Source organism: Erythrolamprus reginae, chromosome 3, assembly GCF_031021105.1.
Source record: "Erythrolamprus reginae isolate rEryReg1 chromosome 3, rEryReg1.hap1, whole genome shotgun sequence".
In the NCBI taxonomy this organism is placed as follows: domain Eukaryota; kingdom Metazoa; phylum Chordata; class Lepidosauria; order Squamata; family Dipsadidae; genus Erythrolamprus; species Erythrolamprus reginae.
In genome coordinates, this window is record NC_091952.1 from 76,502,878 (window position 1) to 76,528,891 (window position 26,014).

Sequence of the window (26,014 nt, forward strand, 5' to 3'; positions counted from 1 at the left end):
ATTAGCAGTTACAACAAAATTAATTTTTCAAGTTTGTTTTAAGACAACAATATATGATCAGCTGTTCTAAAAATATTTTCTCAATACAATTGAATGAAAAGCTTTGTTTAAGACAGTTTCAAGAGCTAGTCCATTCTCTGTTATAAAAGCTCTTGGGGAAGTTTGGGCTGATCACTGTTTTTTAATCTGATTCGAGTTTGTTTCTGTGACGGAAATTTTTGTTGGAAAATTGTTCAGTCTACAACATGTATAATGTATAATATATATAATGTATAATGTAATACACAATGACTTTTTACACGAGCAGTAATCAATTTTGTTTTAGTCTATAGAAAAAAACTAGAACACACTTGTGTTGGAAATACAGATAGAGGGTTCTGTCCAAATGATTTTATTTTTTCTCATTTTACTTAAGGTTTTCTGTGCAGGGTGCTGTAGTCTGAAATGCAAATTGCTATACATGGATAGAAAGGAAGCCAGAGTTTGTGTAATTTGTCATTCAGTACTTATGAATGGTAAGTGATATACATGAAACAATACTCAAGTATCATTAGTTTGTGGTTAATGGAGACTTTCTAATATATGAGTGAGGGCCGTTCTGCAATCCAGTGTAATGTATTTTCACATTGGACATAATTTTAATGAGAAAGCTATTTTCAGAATGATACCAGTAATAATTCTAGTGTCTAGTGTGCACTATTGAATTACTAGAGTACTTACCAATGTCTAAAACTGATATGTAGCATAAAGGATAGAAATAAAGATAGTGGCTAGTGTGTAGTGTGTTGCCATGAAAAGATTTTTGTCAAACTAGGGGGGAATGGTTGTGTATAAGAACATGTTTCTGTATGCTTTGTAGAAGTTGTATATGTCAGGAGAAACAAAGGTAAATTGAAAGCTTGTGAATGGCATAGTTAAGAAGTATGTAGGGTAAAACAAGAAAATGTGATCAAAACTGAATGGGTATTCAATGATTTTGGACTGAATATAAGGGTAAGTGATCATGCAGAGTGATGAATGAAGATCACATCATACAACCACATAAGAAAAAGCAAAAGTGAATGAGTTGAGAAGAGAAAAGACTGAGAAAGGTGTACTTGGTTCAAATTCCTTAGAAAGAAAGCGATGGGAAGTTTAAAGAACAAAATGCAGTACAGAAAATATAGAGACACAGGAGAAGCCAAGATATTTTGTATGGATGGGAAAGAATGGAGAGAGATATTAAAAGGTTGTGGTGTAAGCTAGATTTAGCTTTACAGTATTTGCTTTGCTTTTCTCTCCCATCTTTAACTTCTTTTGCTCATTGCTTCTCATTCATTTTCTGCACTTTCCATAACGGTGCTTACCCAGAAAAGGAATACTGTAGTGTAATGGGTATGTATTTTCTATAGCGGTTGTCATATATGTTGGCCTACATTAAAATGGATTGGATCCACATATTTACAGATCCAGCTGTCAGTTGTTAGAAACCTACTTTGACTTGCTAAGTGAAAGATCTTCCACATTTGTCAAGAATGAAAAATATTTATCACAAAGTACACATTCTGAAGGCCAGGTACTGCTATTTTGACTCTAAACTTGTAGCTGAAGTTTCTAGATCTCTCAAATACAGGTTTGTAAGTTTAAAAAGATAAACATTTAAATGTGCATAGCATAATCACATTAATTCATTTTACCTACCCAAATTGCGTGGAACAATAAATAGATTTAATAATAAATAACTGGGCTAACCACATTTGACATTAATAAGTTAAAACAGTATGACACTTAAGATGATCAGTCATCCATGTGCTAATGTCCACCTGATTGGATTACTGCAGTGTGCTGTAGGTGGGGCTGCCTTAGGAGATCATCTGGAAGTTAGCTACAGCTGGTATTAAATGAGATAGCCAAGCTCCTGCGGACACTGTAGAATTACACTTATAATATTATGTTTTATATAATACACTTATAATATTATGTTTTTTGCCAGTAGTTGTAAATTCTGTTCAGAAGGCTAGTTGTTTCCTGTCACTATTTATTTATTTATTTATTTATTTACTTACTTACTTACTTACTTACTTACTTACTTACTTACTTACTTACTTACTTACTTACTTACTTCAATTTTTATGCCGCCCTTCTTCTTAGACTCAGGGCGGCTTGCAACATGTTAGCAATAGCACTTTTTAACAGAGCCAGCGTATTGCCCCCACAATCCGGGTCCTCATTTTACCCACCTCGGAAGGATGGAAGGCTGAGTCAACCTTGAGCCGGTGCTGAGATTTGAACCGCTGACCTTCAGATCTACAGTCAGTATTAGCATGGTATTGCACAATATCAAGCAATGCCAGACCATAACCAAAGCTACTCATCTATAGAATGCCTTCTGAAATTTGAGGCTCCTGAAATAGAGATGAGATAGCACACCATCTCTGTAGTAGCCTCCAGTCTGTGGAATATTTTCTGTGCATACTTAATAACTCTGTGTATACTTAGTGCAATTTGTAGTGCCGTCCCACCTCAGGTTCCACTCCTGTGTTCTATCAGCTTCTGGATTGATGGCTTCTCTGTATAAATATTGAAAAAATAATCTTGTAGCAATCTTTACCACATAAGGACAATTTTAATCATAATTCAGCAAACGTGTCAACAATCTAGCAAAATTGTTGTTTAAAATCTGTTATTAGTAGCCTTGGGTCTGTAATCCTAGTTTCATGGTGCTAATGATTCAATAATGGTAATCTGAAATACGTAACTCCTTTAACTTAAACACTTCCTTGCTTTGTTTGCCTTAACTTTAGTTCCTATGGGTAAGGTGTTCTTATTTTGTTAGGCTAACACAGTGTTTCCCAACCTTGGCAACTTGAAGATATTTGGACTTCAACTCCCAGAATTCCCCAGCCAGCAAAAGTTGAAGTCGAGATATCTTCAAGTTGCCAAGGTTGGAAAACACTGGGCTAACATACCTCTCTATTTCTAATCAAAGGAAAACAGTGAGCTGTTAAATTTCATCAATAATTATTTTTACATGATGACAGTTACCTCTTTTGTATTTTTATCTTTTCTTAGCTCAAAGCCTGGAGAATTTGCTGAGTGCCCCTAGTCCGAGCCCCAATCCTAACAATCCTGCTGAATACTGTTCTACCATTCCTCCCTTGCAGCAAGTCCAGGCTTCTGGAGTGCTGAATTCTCCACCGCCTACTGTTATGGTCCCAGTGGGAGTCTTAAAGCATCCAGGTACTGAAGGTACGGATCCTTGACAACATATGCCTCCCTGGTCAGTCCTGTTATTAATTATAATCACGTAACAAGATTTAGCTTAGGCCAAAAATATCTGATTTCAAGCTAATCTTGGATTATGAGTTTTCTCAGCAAATAATTATGCCTTTTCTTTAAACCATGAAATCTAGGTGACGACTGATCTCATGGAGTTGTATAGTCATCTTACATATGTGTGAGTGATAATGAAAACATATCTGCATAACCTACATGGGGTGCAATTCAAACTTGTAATGTTTGATTAATTGTGGTCTTGGAATACCTACAAATATTGTTCAGATTGCATTAGAAATGCAATCTGAAAAGAAATATATTTCTGTATCACCGTTTTGTACTTAGCTTCACTTCTCCTTGCACATGTATTTCTTTCATAAAGCTAATCTCATCTTTCTCTGTAGTGAGTCAGCCTAGAGAACAAAGACGTGTTTGGTTTGCTGATGGGATCTTACCCAATGGTGAAGTTGCTGATGCAGCCAAATTAACCGTGTCTGGAACAAGTTCCACTGGAGCACTTGCAGTATCACATGATCCAAGCAAGCCCATAAGCAACAACACTTTACCGGAAGAGGTGAATGACTTCCCTTCTTTATTATATATTATATTGTACTATTCAAATAGCATGGGAAAGAAAATGCATTAGATTTCTTTATATACAGCGTAAGTCAAATTGATGTAATGGTTACAGCATTAGACTAGAAACAGGCTGTGTCTTCTAGACTGGAAAGCACCCCTCCTCCCAATTCCTCCCCAAACATGGTTAATATTATTTATTTATTCACTCATTCATTTATTCGATTTTTAGGCAGCCCTCCTGAGACTCAGGGCGGCTTACAACATGTTTAGAAATCTACATTAAATTACAATATAAAATCCCTGTAATTTAAAAATTAAGCAAAAAGTTTCAACGTCATACAACATTTATCAGGCGGGGCAGGATATCTGAGTTTCAATGGCCCCAAGCCTGTCTTTAAAGCTTTAGGGAAGGCAGGGAGAGTGGAGGCAGTATGAATCCCTGGGGGGAGCTTGTTCCATAGGACCAGGGCCGCCACAGAGAAGGCTCTTCCCCTAGGGCCTGCCAGATGACATTGTCTAACTGATGGAACCAGGAGAAGGCGACTCTGTGGGACCTGACCGGCCGCTGGGATGTACAAGGCAGAAGATGGTTCCATAAGTAATCTGGTCCCATGCCATGTAGGGCTTTATATAGGGCTCAAGTATGTAACTTGAGTATACCCGAGCATCATGGGAGATGACAACAACAATAAAAATAGTAATAATAAAAAAGGCTGCATGACTCTCGATGACTTTGGGTGGCTTATAACAAATCAAGATGGCAAGCACGATGGCAAGTACGATGGAGTGAGAGGTGTTACTCTTTCTCACCAAAGGCCTGAGTGAAGAGTGGTGTCTTGATGGCTCTTTTAAACAACAGAAGGCAAAGGCCACCTGGATCTTTGGGTAAGAGCAGACCCTACAGCAGAGAAGTTGCGCTTCCAGTATCTTCATAAATTACATTGTTTAATTAAAGGAAGCTGGAGTGTGCCCACTCTGCATGATCAAATCAGCTAGGTAGATGTTAGGGGAGACAGGTATTTCTTCAAATAGCCCAGTCTTATGTCATGAGGGAGTAGTAATTGGCACCTTAAACTGCAGCCAGAAGCAAACCAACAAGTGGTGCAGCTTGCAAAACAGGTGTTACATGGATATATGGAGGCATGCCCATTATTGTTTGTGCCACTGTATTCTGTATTCTGTATTGAAGTTTTTGGGTAGTCTTCAAGGTAGTCCCATGTAAAGCACATTGAGTTGTGAATCCTTGAGCTGGCGAGAGCATGAGTGATTTCTGATCTAGGAAACAGGACATCTGGTACACCAGATGGAGTTGTGCAAAGATTTTCCTTGCTACTGCAGACACTTGCTTGTGAAGCAGGAGTTGTGAGTCCCAGACATCCCCCAGATTGCATATCATCCTTGAAGGGAGAAGTGCTACTTCATCCATGGTGAAGGATGGAATATCCCTAGATCTAGGTGGCCAATTCAGTCACAGCCATTCAATCTTGGTAGAATTGAAACAGATGGGAATGAGAAACAAAATGACTTCCATTCTTTCAGTTTAACATACATGGGAATTCTAACTCGTGTTCTGTATGTATTTTAGAAATAAATTGTTTTTGTATCCATGTATAAGGAAGATGATTCTTCAGATCGTGCAAAATGCAGCTGCGAGAGCAGTCATGGGCCTACCTAGGTATGCCCATGTTTCACCATCACTCCGCAGTCTGCATTGGTTGCCGATCAATTTCCGGTCACAATTCAAAGTGTTGGTTATGACCTTTAAAGCCCTTCATGGCATCGGACCAGAATATCTCCGAGACCGCCTCCTGCCGCACGAATCCCAGCGACCGATTAGGTCCCACAGAGTGGGCCTTCTCCGGGTCCCGTCAACTAAACAATGTCGGTTGGCGGGCCCCAGGGGAAGAGCCTTCTCTGTGGCGGCCCCGGCCCTCTGGAACCAACTCCCCCCAGAGATTAGAACTGCCCCTACTCTTCCTGCCTTCCGTAAACTCCTTAAAACCCACCTTTGCCGTCAGGCATGGGGGAACTGAAACATCTCCCCCTGGGCACGTTTAATTTATGCATGGTATGTCTGTGTGTGTGACTGTTAGCATATGGGGTTTTTTAAATATTAAATATTTTAAATTTGTCTGATTGCTTATGATTTGTTTTTACATGTTGTGAGCCGCCCCGAGTCTTCGGAGAGGGGCGGCATACAAATCTAAGTAATAAATAAATAAATAAATAAATAAATAAATGAAGAATGGTTGTCTTGATTCTCTTACATAAGGTCTTACCGCAGTTTTTGTACCTTTTGTTTATAAAGTGAAGATTAGATTAAGTGTTAGTTAATTTAAATCATTTGATATAGACATCACCAAATCCCAATTCTGGGCAACATGCAATGAAACCAACAGAATAAAAACAGAATATTGTAATTATAAAAATATCCAACAAAAAATTACGATGGATCTGATTAGCTATGCTCTACCCACACACAGAGGCCAAAAGAATCTTTATGGGTGGGTGGGTAGGCACTTCAGAATGCCAGCAAGGTGGGAGTTACATAGATATCAGGTTGAATCTTGCTCCAGAAGGTAAGCAAGATGACAAAGAAAGTATGTATCTGGGCTCTCAATAGATGACATTGTTTGATTAAAAGGACTTGAATGGTTCCAACTCTCTTGGATCAAACAGACCAGACTAATACCATTGGAAGATAGATGATCACTCAAGTTACCAGGCCCTCTGACCTACAAGGTTTTATAGGTTATGACCAAAACCTTGATTGCATCTGGTAGCATACAGATAACCAGCCTAATTTGTTGGAGCCATCACATGGGCATATTAAGGCATGCTCATCCTTGCTTGCACTTTGCATTCTGGATCAGTTCTGAGGGGTCTTCAAGGGCAGGCCCAGTCATGATGTGAGGTGATTAGGATTTGACATCAAACAATGTTTTTTGTTATATCTTGTAGACTGAAAATGCACTTGCATTTTCAAGAAATATAACTCAGGTTGGAAGTCCAGTTGGCAGTGCAATGAATCTTATTCCAGAAGACGGGCTTCCTCCAATTCTCATCTCTACTGGGGTAAAAGGAGGTGAGTGGCGAATGCTGGTGTGTAAATGGAAAATACAGTATTATATAGAATGGAACTTAATACTATAAATACAGAACTTTCTTCAAGCTCAGATTGTCTTTTAATTAGTGGTTGATAAGGTTATGCCTAATGAGGTGTTGTTATTTGTTTTACACAAGTGGGAATTCTGTGGGATCACTATATTGGTTAATGTACTAGAAATCAATGGAGGATATGGAAATGTTCATTCATTGAGTATAAAAAATAAGACAATTGCAAGAAAATATATCTTTGTTAATCAGCATAGCACCAATTTCTGTGATAACTTATAATTGCTTAAATTATTCCCCAAACACACTGTTTTCATAGCTCTTGGGGTTTTGCTCATCATAGTTTTTCAGATCCAGACATTTTAGAAATGTCATTTATTTATGTTTCCCATGTCGATGTTGTAGGGCAGTTTTAAATTAAAACTAAGAATGCATTAATTAAACAGTTAAAAGTAAATATTTAAAGCCCAAAGCCTACATGCATACATATTTAAAGTCATCTTGGTTGATACTTCATAACTCCCAGGTGGGAGAATATTCTCATAGAGAAGGGTCCCTTCTGCATAATCAGCAGCTGACTATGTATAGCTTGTGATAGAATTGGGAAGCTTTCTTGAGGAGACTTTAAAGAGATCTAAATATAAAGAGAATTATTCCAGGTATAATCTAGCACTAAAGTTTTTCATAACTTGCAAAACCTTAAATGTGACAGAGCTAATAGGTAGACTACACATGTGTTTCAAGACTGCTACATTCTGTATATTCTTGTCTTAATCCGCCATTCAGGAAACAGCAAAAGTTGGAATTTAAAAAAGCAGAATAGGAATATTATTGATGCCTTTGAACTTTAGTATTGGCGACTCCTGAAAGCAATGTGGATAGCCAAGGAAACAAACACAACCCATAATTCTCACTTGAGGCCCAAATGACCAGTTTCAAGTTATGCTAATTTTTAATCAGGTGTTGGGGAAAAATTCTAAATGACCTTGTTCACCAGGATAGATATTTGGTACAGATGCTTTAAATTTGGATTCCTCACTCCCTTCTCAGAGGATGGAGTTGAACTTGATAGCCTAGGTTTCTATTTCTAATACTATGATTCTAACAGAATAGATTTTCTTGTAGATAAAACCTTGTGCATTTTCCGGCAAATGATCCATTTTCTTTCTTTGTTTTAGATTATACTGTAGAAGAAAAACCATCTCACATATCAGTGATGCAACAGCTGGAAGATGGTGGCCCTGATCCTCTTGTATTTGTTTTAAATGCAAATTTATTGTCTATGGTTAAAATTGTAAATTGTAAGTCCCAGTTATTTTGAATAATTACTGAGAATCTATCTATTATGTACACTTATGCTCTGTTGTTATATTTCTGTTAGCAAACAATTACAGTAGTACCTCGTGATATGAACCCCTCTTCATATGAACTTTTCGAGATATGAACCTGGGGTTCGGAAATTTTTTGCCTCTTCTTACAAACTTTTTTTGCCATATGAACCCGTTGCGGCGAACGCCGAACCCAGAAGTTCGGCAAAAGTTCGGGTTCGGGAGGCCTCCGAGAAGTGCCACCGCCCAGCTGTCACCTTCCGAAACAGCCGGGGGGACTTCTTGCTACTAAAGAAACATGGACTTCAGGAAGGACGTCTTTGTGACGTCAAAACTCCGCCCCTGGAATTCCCTATTGGGATTCCCCACTTCCGTTTGAGCCTCCCAACCGCCCGACAGCTCCACGGCTCTTCTGCAAAGGTGACAGACGGGTGGCGGTGCTTCTCAGTGGTCTCCCGAACTCGAACGCCAAACCTGAACTTTTGCTGAACTTGTGGGTTCAGCGTTCAGGAGAACGCCGAGAAGCCCCCCGGCTGTTTCGGAAGGTGACAGCCGGGCGGCGGCGCTGCTTCTCGGCGGCATCCTGAAACCGAACTTTTGCCGAACTCCCAGGTTCGGCGTTTTGGAAAACGCAGAGAAGCGCCCGGCTGTTTCAAAAGTGACAGCCTGGTGGCGGCGTCCAGCGGAGCGCCCTTTTTGCGATTATTTTTTTTTGCTTGCACACATTAATCGGCTTTACATTGTTTCCTATGGGAAACATTGCTTCGTCTTATGAACTTTTCACCTTACAAACCTCCTCCCTGAACCAATTGAGTTCGTAAGACGAGGTATCACTGTATTCTTCATTAATGGTGGACAGGTTTGCCAGGTTCACAAAAAGTTTATAGGATTTTGGGAGGAGGGGGAGATTGGGGACACATTTAAATTTTTTAAGGGTCTGCTTATATTGGTAATATTGATTTCTTGACTCGGGAAAATGGCAATAATGTAATGGAGAAGACAATCCATTTCATGTTCTGAATAATAATGAAATTGTTAAAATTACATTTCTATCATCAAATGTGTAAATTGATTACATGTGATAAAGTTTCATCTAATTTTTAACAGCTGCTGTAGATGATGTGACATTGGGTTAGAATGCAATATTATGTAGCACTTTGCAAGTTTCCTTTTAAAAACATTTTAATTAGAAAAATAGCAGATGAAAAAAGAGTTAAATATATTTAGGTGTTATTATTGTGCTGGTGGTTTTTATTCTGTATTTTTATTATTGCTCACTGTCTTAACTAGAGCAATTAAATAATAAATCAATAAATAAATTCATACACCTTGTAAGTAAATAAATTCCTGACCATCCAGTGCAGTGTTCTTGATCCTTATACATACCCCTTATGGATAATAGCTATAAAATATTTATTTTGATAAACCAACAGCATTCTATAGTGTGTGAATGCACTTAATGCTTTAAAATGTTGTTTTGATATGTTGTGAGCCGCCCCGAGTCCTCGGAGAGGGGCAGCATATAAATCCAATTAATGAATAATAATAAATTTAAAAAATCATTTTTGTTATTTCTTGCAGATGTGAACAGGAAATGCTGGTGCTTTACAACAAAGGGAATGCATGCAGTAGGGCAATCAGAAATAGTAATTCTTCTCCAATGTTTACCTGATGAAAAATGCTTACCCAAGGATATTTTTAACCACTTTGTGCAACTTTATCAAGATGCCTTGGCAGGTAAAAACTGTGGCCATTTTAAAAACTATGATGATTGATAGCACATTTTAAAATTCCTAAATAGGCCTTTTGAGGTTGGAATATTTGAGGCGATTGGGAGCATCCCCCTTGAAAGACATCCCCTGATAATAAACCCAATCGGGCTTTTGAGCGCATGGCAATAAAGCCAAGCACTTATTTCAGGGTTCAAAAAAAATATAAGTATTTTCGGGGAAACACAGTACAGTGATACCTCGTCTTACAAACCTCATCTTACAAACTTTTCGAGATACAAACTCGGGGTTTAAGATTTTTTTGCCTCTTCTTACAAACTATTTTCACCTTACAAACCCACCACCGCCGCTGGGATACCCCGCCTCTGGACTTCCTTTGCCAGCGAAGCGCCCGTTTTTGCACTGCTGGGATTCCCTGAGGGTCCCCTCCATGGCAAACCTCACCTCTGGACTTTCGTGTTTTTGTGATGCTGCAGGAGAATCTCAGCAGAGGAATCCCAGCAGCGCAAAAACACGTGTTTCGTTGCCAACGGAAGTCTGGAGGTGGGGTTTCCCAGCGAGGGGAGCCTCAGCGAAATCACAGCATCGCAAAAACACAGAAGTCTGGAGGTGGGGTTTCGAGGACTCCGGTGTTTTTGCGATGCTGTGATTTCATTGATGCTCCCTTCGCTGGGAAACCCCACCTCTGGACTTCCGTTGCCAGCGAAGCGCTCATTTTTGCTATGCTGGGATTCTCCTGCAGAATCGCAAAAACACAGAAGTCCGGAGGTTGGGGTTTCCCATGGAGGGGACCTTCAGGGGAATCCCAGCAGCGCAAAAACTGGCGCTTTGGCTGGCAAAAGGGGTGAATTTTGGGCTTGCACACATTAATCGCTTTCCCATTGATTCCTATGGGAAACATTGTTTCGTCTTACAAACTTTTCAACTTAAGAACCTTGGCCCCTTAGGAACCAATTAAGTTTGTAAGACAAGGTATCACTGTATTTCATTATTTACTACATCCATGAACAATTGGGGCAGTATATAGCTACTTAACAAGGTACAGTAGAACTTCTGGTCATGACCTTTATTTGTTCCATAATTTTGGTCACAAACCAATTTGGTCATAACCCAAACCTACATACATGCAAGTTGGTGTTTTTCTTGCTGAAAAAAGTAATTCTACCTGTGAGGGGAGTCTTACGGATAAATTTTAATGCAAAATTCATTGATCAACTAATTGATTCTGGGTTTGGCATACTGTCTTGAATATCCTCAGCATTTCACATGATGCTTTTCAGTGCTTCTCACTTGTGGTCTTGTGTAATTTATTGTTTTTGAATATTGCCTTTTGAGCACACTGTTCTGTAATATTGTGAGAAACAGGATTTTGGGACGGAATAATTTGTAATAGCCAAATTTTACCTATCTGATTCAGTATTTTTAATTTTTACCTATCCGATTCAGTATTTTACATTTCTTTAGTTCACACAAGTAAATCAATTCATGAATTATGCATTGGATTGCAAAAGGTATTCTTTTGTGAATGGATGAACTTCATGATTCATGACCTCCTACATACATTCATTTAGTAGTGCACATAGCACACTTAATAATATCTATTGTGACGTTATAATATGCAAGAGAAAAGAAAGCATTAGATCAACCCAATGTTTATCACAATGAGCTTATTATCTGGCACAAATGAAATGAATCTAATTATTGCATCGTAATAGTTTTTCATATATAGAACATTTGCTTAGAATAGAAATATCCATAATTATATACCGTATTTTCCGGCGTATAAGACGACTGGGCGTATAAGACGACCCCCTAACTTTTCCAGTTAAAATATAGAATTTGAGATATACTCGCCGTATAAGACTACCCCTCTTCTGACTGTCAAAAACTGAGTCTAGGTCTATGATGTACTTGCATTGAGAAAAAAAATCATTTCTGAACATGATAACACAATATTTTAATTACTAATGATGAAGATCTTATTGTTAAAATTATGAATGAATTATTTAGAGAGAGAGAGCCAAGTGGGAGCACTCTTCTGTCTATCTCTCCATATGTCTCTGTCTATCTGTCTTGTCTGCCTCTCATATTTCTCCTCACCACAATTAAGTTTATTATTATAACTCATCATAATTTGTCAACACAAAAAGGTGAACCTGGCTATTTTTCTTTCTCCTACCATCTATTCTGCAGGTATCTTTCAGTCTAACATGCAGCATGCTGACACCTATGTGAGAATCTATTATGGAATGAGAATCTGTATGTGATTTCATGATATGGCAATCCAAACAGCCCATCCATTTTTTCCTCTTTCCGCACTTTCTGTCTTTATCCTCTTGCAATGTCACTTAAACAGATTTTAACTTGTCGGGTTTAATTAGTGACCCTGCCAATTTTCAGTACTGTGCAGTGTGCTATGATACAGAGCAGGGTGAATAATATGACCTCAGCTTTTAAAGTTATTTTAAAATGTTGCCTAAGAAATATGGAAAGATGATTCTTTTTGGAGGAAAAGTACATTTTCAATGGTTAAACATAAGAACAAATACAAACAGGCAGAAATAAATGCATCCAGTTTAACATTCAATTTTGCAACCACTAATAATGTTGGTCAAGTAGGTACAAAAATACCTGGGGAAATGATCAAAGTCTGGGAAATGGGTCCCTTGTCAGTTAAAAGGAGTGCTGATTTACCACCTGCTAGAGCAGTGATTTTCAACCTTTTTTGAGCCGCGGCACATTTTTTACATTTACAAAATCCTGGGGCACACCACCAACCAAAATTACACAAATCTAATACATACATACATACACACACACACACACACACACACACACACACACACACACAAATAACCCCCTCATATATACAATCCCATGTAACATCCCCTTATAAATACAGTCAATCATCAATCATCCCTCCTCAAATTTATACCACTGTCTCATTTCTGGGTTCTTTTCCTGTCTTTCCCCCTTTTTTCTCTCATGTTTCTCATTTCTCTCTCTTCCTCCCTTTTTCCCTCATTCCTTCTCCCTCTCACTTCTCCTCTTTTTCCATCCCTGTCTCTCTCCCCCCCTTACGTGTGTGTGTGTGTGTGTGTGTGTGTATACACACTCGAATCATTTCCAAAACCAGTTGAGGGCTGGGTTTTTTTTCTCTTTTATTCTTTTCAAACACAGGTGTGGGCTGGGGGGGTGTGTTTCTTATTATTTGGGTGCTTTTTACCATATGCTTCAAGAATCACCTCTCTCCCTCTCTCTTGTTCTCTCTTATTTTCTTTCTGAGGCTCCTCCCACAACGGTGGTTACAGCGGCGCTGGCGATCCGGCCGCTAGCCGCTCCGAGCGCTGTGGGAACGCCCACCCCTCTCACAGTCCAGTCCCGAGCTGACAGTAAAGGGGCTGCTTCCCATCCTCCTTCTCAGAAGGTTTCCTTCTGAGCAAGCTGGCAGGAGGATGGGAAGAAGCCCCCACACCGCTCGGAGCGGCTAGCGGCCGCATCGCCAGTGCCGTTGCAGCCACCGCTAATGTAAAGGGGCTGCTTCCCGGCGGCAGGAACTGCGGGGAGTAGCCGGCGTAACGAGCCCTTGCCGCAGCTATCCGCCGCTTCTTTCTTCTCCGCCTCGCCTCCGCTACTCCCGCCGCCGCCCTTGCTCTCCCCGCCGGGCAAGAGGCAAAGGCGGCGGCGGGAGTAGCGGAGGCAAGGCGGAGAAGAAAGAAGCGGCAGATAGCTGCGGCAAGGGCTCATTACGCCGGCTACCCCCCGCAGTTCCTGCCGCCGGGAGTGGCGCTCCACCCCAGCAAAGCCGGCGGTGGGAGCGGCAGCATCCAGCCCTCTAGCCGGCGCCTCGCCAGCTATCCGCCAGATTCAAGTGCCGCCGCCTCAGGCGGCAGCGACAGCAGCAACAGCAGCGCTTCGATGAAGCCGGCGAGGGAGCTCCGGAATCGGTTGGCGCTCGCCCGACGCCTTGTTTTTTTATTTCCCCCTTTGGTTTCTCTTCACAGGCGGGAGTTCGGGAGGCAAGGGAGCGCTCGAGGAGACAGTGTCTTGCGGCATCGCCTCCCGTCGGGTTTACGACGAAGGGACGCTCAGCAACTTCTTTTTCCTTTCGGCGCCATAGCCACCCGCAGTCCCCGGAGCCGGCGGGTTGAGGCAAAGGGCTGCGTTTCCCTTCCCTCCCTCCCTCCTGCCCCCGTCCTGAATGGAAGCCCCGCTCGGCCAAGCAGCCCGGGATCTCCGCCGCTTGCAAACCGGGCGGGCGGAGCGGACCCGCGCTCACTTTCGGCTCCGGGGACTGCGGATGGCTATGGCGCCGAAAGGAAAAAGAAGTTGCTGAGCGATGCCGCAAGACGCTGTCTCCTCGAGCGCTCCCTTGCCTCCCAAACTCCCGCCTGTGAAGAGAAACCAAAGGGGGAAATAAAAAAACAAGGCGTCGGGCGAGCGCCAACCGATTCCGGAGCTCCCTCGCCGGCTTCATCAATGCGCTGCTGTTGCTGCTGTCGCTGCCGCCTGAGGCGGCGGCACTCGAATCTGGCGTGGTGGAAAATCTTTGCCTGCCTCCAGATTTTCCACCACGCCAGATTTGAGTGCCGCCGCCTCAGGCGGCAGCAACAGCAGCAACAGCAGCGCTTTTTCCTTTCGGCGCCATAGCCACCCGCAGTCCCCGGAGCCGAAAGTGAGCGCGGGTCCGCTCCCCCCCTCAATCCCGCTCCCGGCCTCCTCCCGCCCGCGGCTGTGGAATGGGCGCAGTATCCGGCCTATAAGACGACCCCCCACTTTGGAAAAGATTTTCAGGGGTTAAAAAGTCGTCTTATACGCCGGAAAATACGGTATATATTTCAATGGTTTAAAAGAAGGCAGGATTGGTAAAGGATTTTCATTATAACAAAGGGATTATTTTTCAGCAGGAATTAGGATACTTTGTCATCAAAGTATCTGTTACATACTTTGTGTTGTTAGAATATTATACCACATGTATGTGCTTCTTTATTCCTGTAAAGTTGTGGTATTTTCTTCAGCCAACCCTAGCATTACTCAACTTGAACAAAGGACCTCAAACACTGTAAGGCAGAAGGTTACTGATTCTTCCTCTTAAACTTTCCTGATGTTCCCACTTTAGAAGGATACACCCAATTATATCACGTGGACTATTCTCAGCACCCTAAGCTAGCCCACAGACTCTTCTGTGATGAGGGACTTGTCCATATGTGAATATTGAGTTAAAGTTCCTCTGCCATATTGAAAAAAATCCAGGTTCCTTATTGGAATTTCTTCAGTTTGAGGCTCTAGTGTGGAAATAAGAAAAAACTAAATAAATACTTTCTTAACAGAAATGATCTGCATCATTTGATTTTTGAGCATATATATCTTGAGACAAATACCTAAAACTGTCAGTGGAGCAACTCAGATATGGTATGCAAATATGTGTACTTTGTTGAATGAATTGACAGTGGGATCTAAGCATATCTCTTTCCGAAATGTCATTCCAAAAGGAATGCAAGCAAGCGCCTTAAGATGGGAATTAAGATGGGAAGTAAGAAATCATTTTACTTTATTTAATAGTCAGGGTTCCAAAATGTAATCAATTAAAAAAAAGATTAAAAAAAACCCTATGTATGCAGTGATTGGATTTTTTGAACCTGATAAAATTTAGGATGCATTACAGAATAGTTCCTGCTTGCATTCTGTTAAGATTGTCATTTGGCTATATTAGTTCCTGCCTTAAAATTGGCAAACTCTAGTTGTTTTTTGAGAGGAAGGGGCGTTATTTAGGAGTGGAGATGAGGAAGCTCATTTTGCTTCTTGTCTATTATTGGGCGCTATAAAGGAGGCATTTTATTCTGATAGTGTTTTACAAGGCTTTGGAATCATTGGCTATGAAGTAGGTAGAAATAGATTTAATACACTAGCAATTCCCAAATAGTCTGGAGGAATCACTTTAGATTTGTAAAAACCATGCTTGTGGTATAACAAGCATTCTTTTTCTCTATCAAATCGCAGTAAGTTATAACCAAAGTTGTATATCTTCTTTATGTAAAGAAAAATGTATACTTTTAAAAGAGTATTATGTAGACTCTTTATGTCTATTGTAATGAGTTGACTCAAAACCACTATGTCACTGGGTCTAACCAATCTCATTTGAAGTTAAAAGTAACATTGTACCTGGTAGGCTTTCAGGGATGTTGTGGGTAAGTCTGGGAATCCCAAAAGAAGCCAATGGCCTTTATTCTTTGTTTTAACGTAAGGGATACATTACTTCAGTCGAAGTATACTGTACTTCAGTATGTGGAAGCTCTAGTGTTCCAGCTTATTAAGTGTCAGGTTAGACTTGTATTTTAATGGATTTAAAAAATAATAATTAAGGGTGGTAACTAGAGCAGGAGAGCTTGAGAAGTTTAATGAATTTATTCATAACCTAAGCATACTTAAGTCATATAATTTATTTTGATACTCTTCCTAAATACTAAGATGCTTGGATTCTAGTTTCAGCTGCCAGCCTTCTAGATACATGAATAACCTTTTTGGAGTAATACCGTTTTGGAATGCAAACAATATGTTAAATGTTAGGATATTAAATGAGTAAAAGACTGATTTGCTTGTGCTTTCGTATGTTAACTAAAATTGAATATTAGTCTGTTTTAATATTATATCATTCATTTTGTTCTTTAATTATTAGTAGAATAAGGATTATATACAATTTTCTATGTTGATAGCATATATACCACTAAAATAACCATACTTTTTGTTTTGTAGGCAATGTTGTGAGCAACCTAGGACACTCATTTTTCAATCAGAATTTCCTTAGTAGCAAGGAGCATGGTGGTTTCCTATATGTTACACCTGCATATCAGTCATTGCAGGACTTGGTGCTTCCCACCCCACCATATTTATTTGGGATTCTTATCCAGAAATGGGAGACTCCTTGGGCTAAAGTCTTTCCAATCCGGCTCATGTTAAGACTCGGAGCTGAATACAGATGTAAGTCCTATTTTTCAAAAAATTAGAAATATTTCTTATACTACTTTGGAAAAAACATACGGAATGACAGAGAGAAGAATTTGAGTCTTCTTTGGGGAGTAATATTTTTGGGTAATAACATTTTAATTTTTGATTTTGGCTCTATTCTATGAAAGGAGTTTCTTTTGTTCATGTAAAAGGGAATCAAATGTGGTTCCAGTATCAAATTAAGGTATAATACAATGTTTCTGCATAATATGTTTTGTGAACTAAGTCACTGTGGTTTGCACACTGTGGTTTTATAGCTTAGCTTGATGTATGAATCCAGAAAATGATACCTTGTTCAGCAAAATGGAGTAAGGCAAATTGTAAGTTAATCATTAGATCTTAATGTACTATGTGGACATAGGTTTTGTTTTTTCTTCTTGACTTGAATCTAATAACTTTAATTTTTTCATTCATTAAAATCTTTTAAAATTTTTAAATAAATATTTCATGTTTTTTTTCTTTATGTGTGCTTATTACACATTTATTATTTATTTATTACACATAAGAATTACAATGGCAAATTCAGTTATAGAGCCAACGATATTAGTAGCATATTTCTTAACGAATATAGGGTTTCAGACAGTTTGTTTTCTGGCCTCCATTCAGTGTTTCTTTTGTATGTATAATTAGTGAAGAGGCAAATGAAACTTAAACCAACTTAATGATTAAATATAGATAAAAAGATTGGTGTTTATTTGCAGTTGCTGTGTGTAAATAAATACATAGCAGGTGTAAAAAACCTAAAATTTAAGCCAAAATACTTTTGGTGTTTAATGTGCACAAGGCACATTTGTTTAAGTTCTTGATTAACTGGGCACTAAAACGATATAAAGGTTCCAGTTGACTATTTACATATGATAATATAATAATAGCTATTCTTTTAATAAGCTTGTTAATCTTCTATATCTACTTTTATAGCAAACCTATATAAAGCTGTTTAAGTAAACATTTCGGAAAATTAATCTGAATTTTTGGGGCTTTCTTTTTAGTGTATCCATGTCCACTTTTCAGTGTCAGATTTCGTAAGCCATTGTTTGGTGAGACTGGTCACACAATTATGAATCTTCTTGCAGTAAGTAATAATTACAAGGATTTGTTTTTCCTTTGTTCTGTCATATTTAATGAAGAAACTGTATATTTTGGTATTCTCATTTACATACATAATTATGTTAAAAAGTTCCAGAATTGGATTACAGGCTTTTTCCTTTTTTGTGTACACAGTATATTGCTTAGTATATGACCTTAAACATATCTTAAGATTTGAATTAAATCTTCATATTGCTATAGATATACTCCTCATATTAGATACACTCATGTTAAGTTGTTAATAAATGCAGAGGTTTTTAATGGTATTCTAAATTCAGAAGATATAGATATGTTGCCTAAATAAAAGTGTTGCTTTCTGAAACCAAAATAATATTTTGGGTGTATCTTTTTCTACATTTAAAAGATTTGTTCTGTAAATGCATTTATCCTAAATGAATAATGTATTCTCAGTCTTCAGGAAGCAGAGTTTTGGAAGAAAGATTGGGTGGGAGGAACTAGCTAGTCCCATGGGTGCTATATTCCTACTATCAGCTAAGCAAGAGGCATCTTGTTTCACTCATCAGATCAATATTTTATTTTAATTCTGTTGTACAGTTGTCATTTAAGAAAGTATCTCATAATATTTCTGTATCAATTAAATTCAATTATACATTAAATTATATTGTAATAACTACCATCTTATTATTCTGTAAAGAACAGCAAAGCATACAATTGATTTCAGAGGCAATGTGAACAATCAAAGAGATATGTGTATGTTTTGCTATTCTTTACAGAATAATCTGGACAGGGAGTCTCTACTCACAATCACTCATGCCCTTATCACCTCGAGGTTCGACTACAGCAATGCTTTCTACACGGGACTACGTCTGAAGAGCGTTTGAAAACTACAAATTGTGCAGAATGCAGCCGCGCGAGCAGTCATGGGCCTCCCAAGGTATGCCCATGTTTCTTCAGCACTTCGCGGACTGCATTGGCTGCCAATTGGTTTCTGGACACAATTCAAAGTGTTAGTTATGACCTATAAAGCCCTACATGGCATTGGAACAGATTACCTGCTGGACCGTCTCCTGCCGTATGAATCTCAGTGTCCGATTAGGGGAAGAGCCTTCTCCTTGGGGCTCCTGGCCCTCTGGAATTAGCTCCCCCCGGAGATTCGTACTGCCTCCACCGTCCTTACTTTCCACAAGAATCTGAAAACCTATTTATGCTGCCAGGCTTAAGGTCAGTAGACCCTAGCCTCTGGCCAAGGAGCATGTGGTATGTTTGTGATCTGAATCTGAATGAATGATTTTTAATGTTTTAGCTTTTTTAGAATTGTTTTAGATATATTATTTATATTAATTGGATTTCAGATGTTTTATTGTATATTGGTGTTTTTTAAAAAAATATGTTGTGAGCTGTATACGAAGTCCATGAAGAGGGGTGGCATATAAGTCCAATAAATGAATAAATAAATAATAAGATGGTAGTTATTACAATATAATTTAATGTAGCATGTTATTAAATATTTGTGTATCGGTTCATAATATAGGAAGTGTTAAAGTTTAATTATGATTAGTAGCTATCATGATTTTGGTTATTCTCTTTGTGGCAGGACTTCAGGAATTACCAGTATACATTACCAGTTGTCCAAGGATTAGTGGTTGATATGGAAGTCAGAAAAACAAGCATAAAAATTCCCAGTAACAGATATAATGAGGTATGTGGCACAAACAGTTAGAATACACTCAGTTTTGAATTCCACTACAAAGATAGTTTTATTAAATGAAATTCCTATTGATATTACTATTGTCTAAATGCTCATTTTTTAAAAAAATAACTTGTTTACTATACTTTATAAACAAATCCTTTTTGAATTAATTTATGTGATAAATATACTACCAAATGATTAATGGTGGATACGTTTAAAGCATTATCTTTGACATAATTTTGCTAAGGGTTTCCAATGGTGAATTAAATGTGTGAACTGTTTACTGTTTATCCATAATCCCATAGTACTGTATCCCTTAATGTGATCTGAATATTTAAGCTTTTTTTAAACAAACAACACCGAAAATTGGCATGTCATGTCACACATTGAGCCGTTCACTGGTGGTGGGGAGTATGTAAAGCTTAGAATTAGTGAATAGTGGCACCTTTTTTGCCACAATAATTTCAGCGAAACATTTGCCATGCCTATTGATCAATCTTTCACATTTGCTCAGCTTGGAGGTAGTTCGGCCTACATTCTTCTTCTTTAATGCTTCATGTCATTGGTATTTGTAGGTTATATTGTATGAATTACTCACTTCAGTTCAATGGATAAGATAAAGTCATATTATCCTACAGAAATTGCAGATACAATCTAGAATCCATTGTTTCCATTGATTACTAGCAATTTTATTTTTATCACCATGCATTATGGTTGGTATGCTATTCTATTGTTAGAAAGCAGTGTTTTGTTGCTTGAATAAGCCTCTGGTTGTGATACTACTGTCATTTCAATCTTGTGAGCACTGATGACACTTTTCTGAAGTTTGCAAAAATGTCTTTTAAGCAATTATCCACTTCTACAAACCTATTTCATGAAGAGTAAACTCATTTATTTGGTGTTTCCTCCGATTGGAACATTTAACCAATTCATCCTTTTTAAGAGAGCTGATTATCTTCTATTCATATACTTTGTCCAACAAAGAAAATAAATGTGGCTCAGGTTATTCATCAGAGGGAAAAATATGGGTTGGGGTTTTGGATATTGTTTGTTTAACCAGAATCCAATAGTATTTAGATGAAGCTCTGATCACATTATAGAACTCTGTAGATCAAGATTATGAAAAATTCTAAAGGATTTATAATAATTCAACACTGCATATATTGTCCTCAGGGAATAATCCAGGGGAGATGTTTTCCAAAGTATCAAAATGTTTGTCTTTATGTCACAGCCCTTATTAATTAAATCATTAATGGCAGATGCTCTATTTTGGGGTGTTTGTTGCAGATGATGAAAGCCATGAACAAATCCAATGAGCATGTTTTAGCAGGGGGTGCATGCTTCAATGAGAGCGCAGACTCCCATCTGGTTTGTGTGCAGAATGATGATGGCAACTATCAGACTCAGGCCATCAGTATTCATAATCAACCAAGGAAGGGTGAGAGTTGTTGACAATGTTTTCTATGTGAATGCTGATTTCTTGAATGACTTCGTTTGGTTTTTAAAGCTGCTATTTAACTTCATAAGAATATGAAATAGAAAAGGCAGAATTTGCAGGTTTTTAAATGTTATCAGACTTCAATTATATCTTGATGTTGGGATTTTAGCATTGGACTTTAAGTTTGTTGAATTTTGGTACTGCACTAATTCTGTTTGTTTCCTGTTGTCTTAAAATTAAAGCAAAATTAAACCTGCCAAAGTAAGACTTGTGCTATCTTTTTCTAATAGAATATTGGTATTTAACTTTATGTATTTTTTTTGTAGTCTTTCTCTGAGCAAAATGATGCATATGGGTTCATGACCCAAACTTGTAAATTTTTCAACACTACTAAATCTTTGGGTTTGGAGTGGAGAACACAATAAATTTACATCTTGCAAAAAAGAATGTAAAAAGAATTAATTGTGATGAAGTATCTTTTAACTCTCAACTTTCTTATGTTTATGGTTGCCTAAAATAGGTAGTTTATATTTTTGTTTAAATATAGTAGCTGCATAATTTATTTTTTGTTCGACTTGTTAGTTGTTTTGTTATTGAATTAAATGGCCGTTTTAATGTGTCTCATTGTTGCAGTGACTGGAGCCAGTTTCTTTGTATTTAGTGGAGCTTTAAAATCATCTTCAGGCTATCTTGCAAAGTCCAGTATTGTAGAAGGTAAGATTTCAGTCCTTTATTTATTTATTTATAAAAGTATATATGATCTGCTTTGCAAAACAAATTTCATAAAAAAGCAAGCCAATAACAATTAACAATTACATAATGATAAAGGTTTCCAGATTACACATTTTTAAAACCACCCCGTAGATGTTTTTTTAATCCAGTCTAATCTAGTTCAGCTTTCAAATTCTTGTCAGAGTGTATAGTACTAGAGGCATGGATACTGTTCTATGGCATGGGCTCCAATAATTTTCCAAGACTCCAAAACCCACTTCTTGAAATAATATTCTCTTTATTTGTTTTCACACAAGCTTAATATATGAATCTTTTGCAAAGTAAATGCCAAGTAGCAAGAATAATACAGTTTATCTCGGCTTGAAACTCAAACTCTCTGGGAAGCCTACCAACATTCCATTCCTCCGCCAGTTCTTAGATTACAAGGCCATAAATCAAATCTTAAAGTCAATTAGCTCACCTCACTTCACCGATGCAGTTTTCAGTTCATTTCAGAAAGGCACAGCTCAGGATTTTTACACTTTCGTTCAGGAACGCCACAATATCTCTGCCATTCTTTGTCACCAACGTTGTCAGACCACACCTCCCCTTTCTACTGCATCCTGGAAGTGACATCACACGATCCACAGAACTATTACTGTGGATTAATACTTTTTACCTAGGGTTTCTTCTCATCTTTTGGCCATCCTTCTATAGCGTGGATCGATCCACTCATCTCCTGATAAGTCTCCCTCACTATCTGACAGAGACCAACTTCCTATTGTAACATCAGCCCCCTCTGGCTGACAAATCACTGTCTGCTTCACTTTCGGCTTCCATTTCCTCTGACAGCCTCCCTATCCCAGGTTATCCCGAGGGACCAGGCTCATCGTCCTCAGAGTCAGGCATGGCCTGAGGAGGGCAAGGATCACTCACAACAGATACTATTTCTTGTTCACAAAAATAGATGTAAATGGTCACCAATAACTCTTTTATAGAGTAAGACTTTCATTTTAGAAAACAAAATGCTTAATGAAGCACTAAATATGTTTTTTTTAATTCTACATTATTCTTACTTTACCAAATCTGCCATTTCTTTTAAAGATGAATATAAAGCCAAGAGTAGATTCATGCAATAATAGAATTTAATATATTCTATTTATTCTTAATTTATTTATGTTCTTGAATGTTTTTTAGACAATGTGACGGGCAAATTCAACATGAGCTCCCAGTTTCTAGACTGATATTTTAACCACCACGCCAAACTGGTTCTCCATCTGTATAATAATACATAACAATTGTGAAAGTCATTGGTCAGAAAACTAGGCTCTCCTTTTATTTATTTATTTATTTTTATTTTTATTTTTATTTATTTATTTATTTATTTTTATTCATTCATTCATTCATTCATTCATTCATTCATTCATTCATTTATTTATTAGATTTGTATGCCGCCCCTCTCCGTAGACTCGGGGCGGCTCACAGCAATAATAAACAATATATAAGAAATCTAATAATTTAAAAGAAACACTAAAAACCCCATTATTAAAAGCAACACACTTTATATGCTGTTCCAACAATATATATTATGTGTGGAATTTTGTAAGTGCTTGTATCATTTCATATGTAGACGGTGTGATGGTACAGATAACAGCGGAAAATATGGACTCTCTGAGGCAAGCTCTGAGGGAGATGAAAGACTTTACAATTTCTTGTGGAAAAGTGGATGCTGAAGAACCTCAAGAACATGTGCATATTCAATGGGTAGATGATGATAAAAACTTCAACAAAGGGTACCAATAACTTTTTGTTTTATTTGGTTTTATTGTATTGTTTCATATGTAATGCTGAGTTATAATTATCATGTGAACCAACAGGAATCTGCCTGTACATAATCTCTGATGGAAAATTTTCCCATTCTCCATCCTGCATGGCGAAAAGGAGGAATAAATTGGACAGTAGAAATGTCTGAAATGTTAAACTCTTTGAGACAAATTATGAATAATTTGATATATAAGAAATGTATACCTATGATCGATTCTAAGTGGTCAAAAGCACAACAAAATCGTAAATTAAGTGAATAACCAAAACTAATTTTCTTATATTATCGCTCATATCAGTCATCGAATTGACTTACTCCAAGATGTGTTTGATGGATATTTACAAAATAATTAATCATTAGATAATTTGTTTTGTTTTGCTTGTCTGCATTTCTTTTTTTTAATGTCCTTTATGATTTTAATGTTGTTTTTAATGTAAATAATTCAATAAAACTATTTTTTTTTAAAGAAATGTCTGAATAGTATACACTAACCTGCATTGTTTTTTAAAAAAAAATTATTTTGCCAAGCCAGGCGAGTTGTTTCCTGATAGGGCATGCTTGTTGGAATATTTAGATTAACTGAGATAATGTCTCCTACATGACATTTCATATGCTGTCCATGTTTAAAGTCTTCATTCAAAGCCAGTAGCTTCATTTACTAATCTATAGACTCTGTCTCTGTCTCTGTGTGTGTTTGTGTGTGTGTGAGAGAGAGAGAGACTAGAATAACCAAGCTTAAATTAGAACAGTTAAAGATTCAGATGATTTCTTATATACAGCAGAGATGCAGCAATATTTTTAACAGTTGTATGGATGGTTTTTCGCTCTTCTATAATATATGTTTAAGCACTTTAAGACCACATTTGCTTGACCAGAAATTGATACTTGGATGAAAGTTATTTCCTAAAAAGTATCTGGTGATACTTCAGATAAGCTATTATAAATATGTACAATATTTTAACTGCTCCTATTTCATATGCTTCATGTTTCTTTTATATGAATTTAGCTTGCTAAACATTGTTTTTAAATTGGACCAGGATTGACTTAAGCATATGAAGACAGGACTTAAAGCAGTATTACATCCTACTGCTAATAGAGCTGTCTTTTCCTTCCACATTCCAGTGTTGTAAGTCCTATTGATGGGAAATCTATGGAGTCTATAATAAGTGTGAAAATATTCCATGGATCAGAATATAAAGCAAATGGGAAGGTCATTAGGTGGACAGAGGTGAGGAAATCACATTGTTTTATACAGTATGTAACAGCTAGAATCTTTACTATTATGTGATAGTAATTCATATATAGACAGCAAGTGCAGTGTTGTAATTAATGTTAACTTGACATATTAACTCCACTTGACCTGGAAGATGCATATACAAGTCCTTACGTGATAACAGTAGCAATAGCTCTTTGATTTACAGTATATAAAACATTATTATTATTATTATTATTATTATTATTATTATTATTATTATTATTTATTGGATTTGTATGCCGCCCCGCTTATAGCTTTTTCTAAGCTGTTTACAGAGTCAGCATATTGCCCCCAACAATTTGAGTCCTCATTTTACCAACCTCGGAAGGATGGAAGGCTGAGTCAGCCTTGAGCCAGACAGGATCGAACTTCTGGAGTGAGCAATGACTTAGCTTGCAGTACTGCATTCTAACCACTGGTTGGTTGGCATTGGTTGATTGTGAGGTAGACACTGACAAGCTTAATCTGCTTCATATAATTTTCAGGGTATATCCCCATGTATGCTGCTTTGTGTTTTGAAGAGAAAAGATTAAAAAATACTTGCAACAATAAATAAATTTTGTATAGACACCTATATGGAAAAATCGCTTTGTTATCAGAAATAGAGCAAAATTTGGATAATATTCCAATTATTCTACGGTTTAATGGGAACATATTCCTTCTTAATATTTATTTATGAGAAACCATTTGTGTATGGTTTGGAATGGCTGCACGCATACTTGTATTATAACTATAGCTATAAAAATTTATTAAGGTCACTTGTAAAGACATTTTTATCTTCTAATTTCTTTTCTTTCATGATACTAATGGTATGAACAGATGCCTTGAACAGAAATGTAATTACTTTTAAGGGCAAGCTTTCATTTATAATTGTGAAAGCTATCTTGATGTGCCACAATGTCTTATCAAAAATAAGTAGAATGATTTTATTTCTGACATTGACATTTGACAATCATATTATTTCATTGCATGATGTCTCATGTTTACTCTGTCCTCTTGCCATTAACTGAATTATTTTTTAAAAAACTGTCAATGTTTTT

At 37.6% G+C, this 26,014-nt stretch overlaps 1 protein-coding gene across 4 annotated transcripts in view; it reads left to right on the forward strand.

Annotated features, from left to right (window-relative positions):
• The window catches only part of ZFYVE9 (zinc finger FYVE-type containing 9), a 51,032-nt gene that overhangs the window by 19,776 nt on the left and 5,242 nt on the right, over positions 1 to 26,014 (forward strand). For 3 of the 4 annotated variants that reach the window (XM_070745869.1, XM_070745868.1, XM_070745870.1), the window contains exons 5-17: positions 416 to 515; positions 3,052 to 3,228; positions 3,660 to 3,829; positions 6,796 to 6,919; positions 8,127 to 8,249; positions 9,858 to 10,013; positions 16,760 to 16,984; positions 18,001 to 18,083; positions 19,653 to 19,757; positions 21,036 to 21,186; positions 21,820 to 21,900; positions 23,528 to 23,690; positions 24,842 to 24,947. In XM_070745869.1, coding sequence (XP_070601970.1) covers positions 416 to 515; positions 3,052 to 3,228; positions 3,660 to 3,829; positions 6,796 to 6,919; positions 8,127 to 8,249; positions 9,858 to 10,013; positions 16,760 to 16,984; positions 18,001 to 18,083; positions 19,653 to 19,757; positions 21,036 to 21,186; positions 21,820 to 21,900; positions 23,528 to 23,690; positions 24,842 to 24,947 — 1,764 coding nt within the window. The remainder of the gene's footprint in view (positions 1 to 415; positions 516 to 3,051; positions 3,229 to 3,659; positions 3,830 to 6,795; positions 6,920 to 8,126; positions 8,250 to 9,857; positions 10,014 to 16,759; positions 16,985 to 18,000; positions 18,084 to 19,652; positions 19,758 to 21,035; positions 21,187 to 21,819; positions 21,901 to 23,527; positions 23,691 to 24,841; positions 24,948 to 26,014) is intronic. The other variant, XM_070745871.1, reaches the window with a different exon arrangement.